Source organism: Ovis aries, chromosome 13 (genome assembly GCF_016772045.2).
Source record: "Ovis aries strain OAR_USU_Benz2616 breed Rambouillet chromosome 13, ARS-UI_Ramb_v3.0, whole genome shotgun sequence".
Classification (NCBI taxonomy): Eukaryota; Metazoa; Chordata; class Mammalia; order Artiodactyla; family Bovidae; genus Ovis; species Ovis aries.
Window position 1 is genome coordinate 15844552 of NC_056066.1, and position 8492 is coordinate 15853043.

The following is an 8492-nucleotide window of genomic DNA, read 5'->3' on the forward strand; positions in this document are numbered from 1 at the left end:
ACCTGCTTAATACAGGTCCAGTCTTGGTCCAACATAAAGCTGACCTTAATACTGGCAGAAAAATGTAAACGTACAGGTCTTATCTATTGTGGGGTCGTATTATGGTATCATTTTCATATTCATTTATTCACTCAACGAACATTTCAAATAGCTTGCTGTAAATGAAAAAATATTTTAATTATTAAACTTTCACTTTAAATACTACATTAGTTACAAGTAATGAAAATGATCTATATATTTTTAAATTTGAGGCACTGTGATCTCATTAGATACTTTTCCAGCCCTGGAGCAGGGCTTGGGGAATCCTGTTCCTCCACCCCTTTTACTGCACCATCTCTGTACCAGTGGGAGATGAGTGATGTCTTAGTCTGCTCAGGCAGCATCACAAAATATTTCCATAACAGAAAACTTTTTTGCCAACCCAATACCATGGACTAGGACGCTTAAACAACAGAAATTTATTTTCTTAGAGTTCTAGAGGCTGGAAGTCCAAGGTCAAGGAGCAAGCACAGTCCGGTCCCGGCGAGTGCTTTTCTTCTTGACTTACAGATGGCTGCCTTCTCCTTGAGTCCTCATGTGGCAGAGAGAGATCTCTGGTGTTTCTTCCTCTGCTTATAAGGGCACCAGGCCCATGGAATCAGGGCTCCACTCTTATGACCCCCTTTAACCTCAATCACCACCTTGAAGGCCCCCATCTCCAATTCAGTCACATGAGGGGTTTGGGACTTCACATGAATTTGGGAGTGACAATCCAGTCCACAGCTGGTGTATTGGTCAAACAATTTATAACATATATCTTTAGTATTCTATTGCAAGTTTGCTCTAAACAACAAAGGAGGAAGGGTGTAGTTCCTGGAGCATTCTTGCCAAAAACTTCACCTCTTCTCTGTTCCTTTGCTCCAATCACTACAGAATTTAATGACCTTGTACCCTGATGGCAATCTCTCCTTTCACGGCTGGAGCTGTTTGGAGTGAGATGGGATGTTTTGGGTTGGGCTTGGGTTTGTTCTTTTCTACTCTGAGAACAAGAAAAGGCAGGATTCCCACCTAGGAAGGGTGGCAAATTAATTACTGTGGAAAGAAAATCTATCAGAACTGATTATTCTGTTCAGTGGCTAACGTTTCTCAGTAGGCTCTCTTACTCGCTAAGCTGCATTTCTCCACAGTTGGCTATGATTCTGAATAGTCCATTTTAATGGAGATATGAAAAAGAGAAATAAGATTTTTTGAAAATGTACTTAGTGGGCACAAAGTTATACCATTAATTGTATTTCATTTGGTCTCATCTTAAACTCCCTGAGCACATAGTCCCTGTTGGCTGAACGCACATCTTTCTGATATTAGCATAATGATTGCTTGACATTGAGACACTTCTCAGATGTTTAATCTGAGATAACTCCTCCCTAACCACCCAGTCTGGAGTCCTCTGGTCACACCATCCACCATCTCACTTTGTCTTCTCCGCAGTTACAACTCTGATTTTCTTTCTTTCCCCTGCTCTTACTCCCTCTCCTGTCTATTTTCTTGCACTACAATTATCGGTTTCATGAGAGCAGTCACCTTGCCTGTCTTCTTCACCTCTGTACCTCTCATTTTAAGGACAAGTCTGGCATAAAGTAGGCACTCAACCATTATTTGTGGAATTAACAAATGAATGAGTGAATGAATGAGTGAGCTCTTGGCAAGGAGGAGAAGGCTTCTTATCTTGGTTCAGCAGTTTCTGGCTTTGCTTGGAGAGCTCTTTACAATTAGTGAAAGGATTACAAAAGGAAGAAAGGTCAAGGAGAAAGAATTCTTAACAGAGAAAGAGAATGAAGAGGTGGGGAAACAAGGATGAAGCATGGGAACTCGAAAATTCCCCTTGATGGTGAAAGACCTATACCCCGAAAACTAGAAGATACTGATGAAAGAAACTGAAGATGCTACAAATAAATGGAAGGATATTCCATGCTCACAGATTAGAAGAACTAATATTGTTAATATGCCCATATTAACTAATATTGTTAATACTACCCAAAGCCACCTTGAGCTTTAATACAATCCCTATCAAAATTCCAATGGCATTGTTCACAGAAATAGAACAAATAATCCTAACATTTGTATAGAACCAAGAAAGATTCCAAATAGCCAAAGCAAGCATGACAAAGAAGAACAAAGCTGGAGGCATCATGCTTCTTGATTTTAAACTATACTACAAGCAACAGCCATCAAAACAGGATAGTATTGGCTTGCTGCTCCTGCTAAGTTGCTTTGTTGTGTCTGATTTTTTGCAACTGTAAAGACTGTAGCCCATCAGGCTCCTCTGTTCATAGAATCCTCCAGGCAAGAATACTGGAGCGGGTTGCCATTCCCTTCTCCATGGGATCTTCCCAACCCAGAGATTGAAATCAGGTCTCCTGCATTGCAGGCAGATTCTTTACCATTTGAGCCACCAGGGAAGCCTAATTGGGAAAACTAGATTGCTACATACAAAAGGCATTGGATTCAGCATGTTTAAAGTCAGCATTATATAACATGATGCTGTATAACAAAAATAATTATTTTTTATTAGAGAACTACTATGCACCTATTAAAAGTTTGTAGAGAGAGGCACTGCAGGAAATCAAAAGAAGTATGAGGGTCCTCCTTGTTAGAGTGTCCAAGAGTGGATTAAAGCTGTCTTCACTTTGGTAGCTCAGAAACAATCATCAATGATTGTCAGAATTTCCTCCTAGGGCCATGCATATTAGAATCACCTGGAATGTTTCATACCAGACCCGCTGAAGCAGAACCTCAGGGTTTGGAGGAATGCAGGTATTTGCAATTTTAACAAGTTCCTCCGTTGATCCTTATACAGAATATCAAGAGGGGGAGACAGACAGACCGAGTGATCAAGTAAAAAATATTTCTGTACAGCAACACAAGTTTGCATTTAATAACCCTCCTCCACTGCTGTTTGTTTTGTCTCGTCCTAAAGTTGCCTTTAACAAGGGAGTAGAAATCCTTGCCCATGAAGCTTGTTTGCTTTTTAAATGATGCTTTGATTTCTTGGTCGGGCTGGGTTTATATTGCCCTTGGCATCCTCTCAGAGAATTTTACTGCCAGTGAGAAAATGTGTCTGTTGACCTCTTTACTTATCCCTTCCACTTTTTTGTTAGATGCTTACTTGAGTTTATTTTTTTTTATTTATTTATTTTGGCCTCACCATGTGGCATGTGAGATGTTAGTTCCATGACAAGGTCTGAACCCATACCTCCTGCAACGAAAATGTGGAGTCCTAATTAGTGGATCTCCAGCAAAGTCCCTCCTTTCCACTTTCCGAGCACAATATTGTAGGAGGTCCCCAACTTTAGCTATCTGAAACCCAGAATTGTGTACAGAGGAATGAGGTTAGATCCTGGCTAGACTTCAAGAGCAGTGGAAGAAAATCAAAATGAAAACTCCTCTCCCTGGAGCCCACAGACACTGAGTGGTGGTTTACTGTTGTATATACCCAGGCTACTCTGTAACCACCTGTCACACTACCTCACTCCTCAGAAGGAAGGGGCTAGTCCCTCAGGGCCAAGAAGCATCTTGGTTGTTCACTCGAAGGGCTGGGGGTACAAATATAATGTTGTTGCTGGCCTCCTGGGGTACCTCTTGGGAACCTGAGTATGGTAGGATGAAGCACCCAATATCTGCACTTTACGACTGCACTTTAGGAACCTGGCTGGATGCTTTCCACCAGATATTTGCTGGGTGTCTCTTCTCCTAGGGGTTCATTGCCTCCTTGTAAATAGAAGCCACTGTACCCTGAGGAGGGAAGTGGGGTGTCTTTGGGGGTCCTCAGTCACTCATGCCAGCCCAATACACCCAAATGTTCACATATTTCTGGGCCCTGTTCCAGTCTCAAGAGAAGGTCTTTCTTGGTCTCACAAGCCCCAGGCAGCAGAGCACACATGGAGCCAGTCTTCTGCCCAAGAACCAGGCTGAATCAGCCCCAAATTCCGAGCAAACCTCTGATCTACTGGGCTTTATTGTGTTCCCTAGGGACTGCAAGGAGATCCAACCAGTCCATTCTAAAGGAGATCAGCCCTGGGTGTTCTTTGGAAGGAATGATGCTAAAGCTGAAACTCCAGTACTTTGGCCACCTCATGCGAAGAGTTGACTCATTGGAAAAGACTCTGATGCTGGGAGGGATTGGGGGCAGGAGGAGAAGGGGACGACAGAGGATGAGATGGCTGGATGGCATCACCCACTTGATGGACATGAGTTTGAGTGAACTCCGGGAGCTGGTGATGGACAGGGAGGCCTGGCATGCTGCGATTCATGGGGTCGCAAAGAGTCGGACATGACTGAGCGACTGAACTGAACTGAACTGAGGGAAGTTACAAAGCAAGAGCTGGCAATGGAGGAGGTATCTTAATATTTGGGTCTTTATCATTCCTGGCAAAATGATATGGAGCCATGAAATCTGGATCAAGGCAGGAATGTCTTTAAGACCTTATTATACCATTCCTAGCAACCAAACACTTATACTGAATTTTCTCATTGCAACACTGTTAAGCACATCACATTAATTTTTTTTTCCTCCCAAGCAAGATTTCAACAACATGAAGGAGCCAGCCTGCACTGAGAAAAGCACCAAGAGTCAGGCCTGTGTATTTAGGGTGTCAGGAAAAGAGCTTTTCCAGGTGAGCAAATGCTTTGTTTGTTACCATGTCCATCGCTTCTCCCTGGATTTGCTCCCACGTCTTTAATGGGTCTTTTCTCCTGAGCCCTCTCCCAACATATGTTATTTAATAATACAGCTTTTAATTAATATACTTATTTATACCCTGTATTGTTCTGAAAAGTAATTATAGCAACTCACAGCTATACTGCATATGGCAATGAGCACTCACGGATTCGACACGCATGGAGCACTTCCTATGTTTCAGGCTCTGTGGGAGGCTCTGGAGCAACAGCATCCACGTTCTGCTGGGCTCTCTCAGGTCCCTCCTGCACACATGCAGTTTCCCAGCTGGCAGGGATGTGTGGGGAGTCCGTTTCAACCCTTTGGCTCTCCCATTCCATGATTTTCTGTTAAATTTGTAGCTCGCTCACCACCTACCCCAATCAGGAGACATTCTCAAACTTGCAGAGATGGGAGTTTTCCCCATTTGTCTCCTGCCAGTTTCTCCTGTTATTGTCAATGCTGCAGGTTTCTACCCATTGCCCAACTTTGATTTGACCCTTTGGCAGTAAACTTGGCCTTTTTTTCTGGTCAATCCCTTGCTGATAAAATTTCTACCAGAACTGGGAAGAGGGTTGGGATGGAGGCAGACACAGAGGCTGCAGACCCTGCTGTTCTTGCCTGAAGCTCTATTTATTTTTCATGAGTAAATGCTTCCCAGTTTTTTGTCTAGTTTCATGCTGTTTGCGGAGGAGAGGATTTACTGACCTTTTCATGCCATAATAGCTGGAAGTCTGACCTCAGAAGTATTTTCTCAAATGTTTGTGATGCGGCAAGAATGTCCTGGTTTTCTGTTGTTTCCAGCGTCAGTGTGGTTCTACGCTTGTGCTTCATTATCTGCCCCACCCTTGAAGGCACTGAGCTTAAGAATAATGATCCAGAGTGAAAACCTAGACAAGGCCTTAAACGTGCAATGGAATGTACAAACAGTGCTCAAGCCTGTGTGCCACATCCTCTCGGACAGAAAAGCGTTCATAATAAGGTCCTTATCTTCAGGGCCCCCAAATCCCAGGGGAGATGGGGAACATGGATACAAAGAGATAACCAACAATGCAATGGCTGGAGCCCGTGATAAGCACAGGGCTATTTTCTGTAGGCTGCAAAGGATAAGAAATGATTTCTAGGACTTCCTTGGCAATCCAGCAGTTAAGACTCAGTGCTTCCTTTGTAGGGAGCACAGACAGTTTCAATCCCTGGTCAGGAAACTAGATGCCCTATGCTGCAATTAAAAGGCCAGATGCCACAACTAAAGACCCTGACGCCGCAGTGAAGATTGAGAATGCCGAGTGCTGCGACTATGACCCGGCATGACCAAATAAATAATTTTTTTAAAGAAATAATTTCTCAGGTTTAGGACATTCAGACCCTTTGTGTGGTTTGTTAGGTTTCTTGTCCATTACTAAATGTTACTTAGGTACTTGGAATGAAATTGCCAACATTGGAGGGAATAAACTAGTGTGTCTTAATAAAGAAGAGTTTGGGAGGCGGAGTGCTAGGGTGTCACCTTGCTTCTGGTGATAAACAGAATCCCACATCCCAGCTCTGCTGCTTTAGAGCTGTGAGATCTGAGAAATCCATTTCTGCATCTGTGCCGTGCATGAGTGGGGAAGTGGAAGTCATCTTTAATTCAAATGCCCTGTGGTTCTTAAGGGAGGAGAGAGCCTTTCCCTACAGTCTCTAGAAGATACGATTATGTTTGCTTCCACGTATCTCAAGGATTAGTCACTAGATTTGCCCAAAGCAATACTCCCCAGAATGGTTAATTAAGCAGGGATTCTGAATGTTTTAAATTTATTTTAGTAAGAATGTTTTGAAAACCTGATGAAAGATATGACATTTGTATCTGGGCAAAGTAAAGGACATGCTCCTATACAAACAGAACGCTGTCTAGAATCACAGGGAACTGACAACCCAGGTGAAGGACTCCCAAGAGAAAAAAGTGAAAAAGAAACTGTGATGAGCTTCAAATCCTTGAATTCAGCTCTGGCTGTGATAGGCTTCTCAGTCTCTTTTAAAACAGTCAAAGAAAACCAAAGTGCAGGTCTAAATTTAAAACTAACCTAAGAGAATCTGTTACAGAAAATGAAAATTGCTCATCACTGAAAAAGCCTCAAGAACAAGAAAATCTCACTTTTCACAGAATTCCAGGCCCAAGGGAGGAATGAAAAATTAAAGACATTAATATTTATCACAGCCAGAGAAGGAAAACCTGCAGGAAATGATGAGTGAGGCTGCAGCAGCAATTATAACCCAAGACAGGAAACTAAAACAGGAGGCTTATCTCATTAGTTAATTTGAATGCAACACCATAGGGGGGCATTTTGGCTTGTTGCCTCAAAGAAACCTTTAATCCTTCCATAGAAGGAGTATTCAGAGATCATCTGGAGAGTTATTAATGCCTTTCAAATCTCTTCTCTTTGCCCTCTTCCTTTTGGAAAACGTAGAAGAAATCTGGTTAGGTTAAGTGAGCATTTTAAATTTCAACTCCTAGAACATTATGTTAAATATTCATTTGAAACCATGTTACATAGAACCAGCCCACGGGCTAAACTACAGATGTGTTGGACAGAAGAGAACCAGAGCCCAGGGGTCCAGCAGAACCATGAATTTCGTGCTCACTGCTGCTTTGGCTGCCCAGGGGTGCCTCCAGGTCAGAGGTTACCCAACACCCAGGGCAGGCACTCCCACATTCTGCAAAGTCCCAGGCACCACTCCTGCTGTGTTTACAGGCTCCCTAGTCGTCAGGGGGAAGGGTATCCTGCAGAATGACTTTGGGGACAAAAAATAAATGCAATGACCTGTGTGTTTTTCTCTTTCAGGTCAGTGCTTTTTGCTATTTAGAAGTCTGCTGAAGCAAGCAGCATCAGAGCCCCCATGTCCTTAGTCTCTACAGACTGTTTGCCTCAAAGCCCAACAGTAATTTTTTTGAATGCTGATTCGGGTCCTAATATTCCTTCATAATCCTCCCAACAGACCCCATCTCTCTCTGAGGTAATCAAAGTCCTTGTCATTGCTGGGTTTCCTGGCTGCCTTTTGTTTTTGCAGAGGTGGAGGCATACCACGTGGCATGCGAGATCTTATTTCTCTGACCAGGGATCGAACCCCTTTCCCCTGCAGTGGAATTGCAGAGTCCTAACCACTAGACCACCAGGGAAGTCCCTGGATTCCTTTACTGATGCCCACTTCTCTACTCCCTGCACTCTAGCCCACCTGCCTCCATACTGTGTCCAGAGTGCTCTGAGCTCACTCCTACCCCAGGACCTTTGCACACACTGCTCCCATGCATGGAGAGCTCTTTCTGAATCCCCCAGTATCTGCAAGGCTCACCCTCACTTCTTCAGGTCTCTGTTCATACGTTACCTCATCAGAGAGGACTTCCCAGCCACACTGCCTAAAATAACAGCACTTCTTTGCGCCTCCCTTAACCTTCTTTACTTTCCTTCATAGCACATATCATTCCCTGACATTCCTATAGATCCTCTGGGTTTGAATGGGAATTTTTCTCTTGTTCCCTAACCATATCCCTAAGACTTAGAATGTATCTGACAAATAATAGACATTCAATAAATATTTTTTGAACGAATGCTATTGGTTATTCTGCCTGCTTGGTGGATAATGATATTAACTATTTTCTTTCTGATAGTGAAAGGTCATATATACAAAAATGCACATAACGCATATGTACAATTTAAAGAATATATCCAAGAATATCCATGTACTTCCATGCACATCCATGTACTTCCACGAAGTGTACCCGTGATATCTTCTAAAGTAACAAATAGATTTTCTGTCAAGTTTA

General features: G+C 43.0%; 1 protein-coding gene across 1 annotated transcript in view; it reads left to right on the forward strand.

The window, feature by feature from the left end:
- Window positions 1-8276, forward strand: part of ECHDC3 (enoyl-CoA hydratase domain containing 3) — a 34086-nt gene extending 25810 nt beyond the window's left edge. The window contains exon 5 of the mRNA XM_027976531.2: window positions 4557-8276. Coding sequence (XP_027832332.1) covers window positions 4557-4718 — 162 coding nt within the window. The 3' untranslated portion in view covers window positions 4719-8276. The remainder of the gene's footprint in view (window positions 1-4556) is intronic.
- Window positions 8277-8492: the final 216 nt, after the last annotated feature.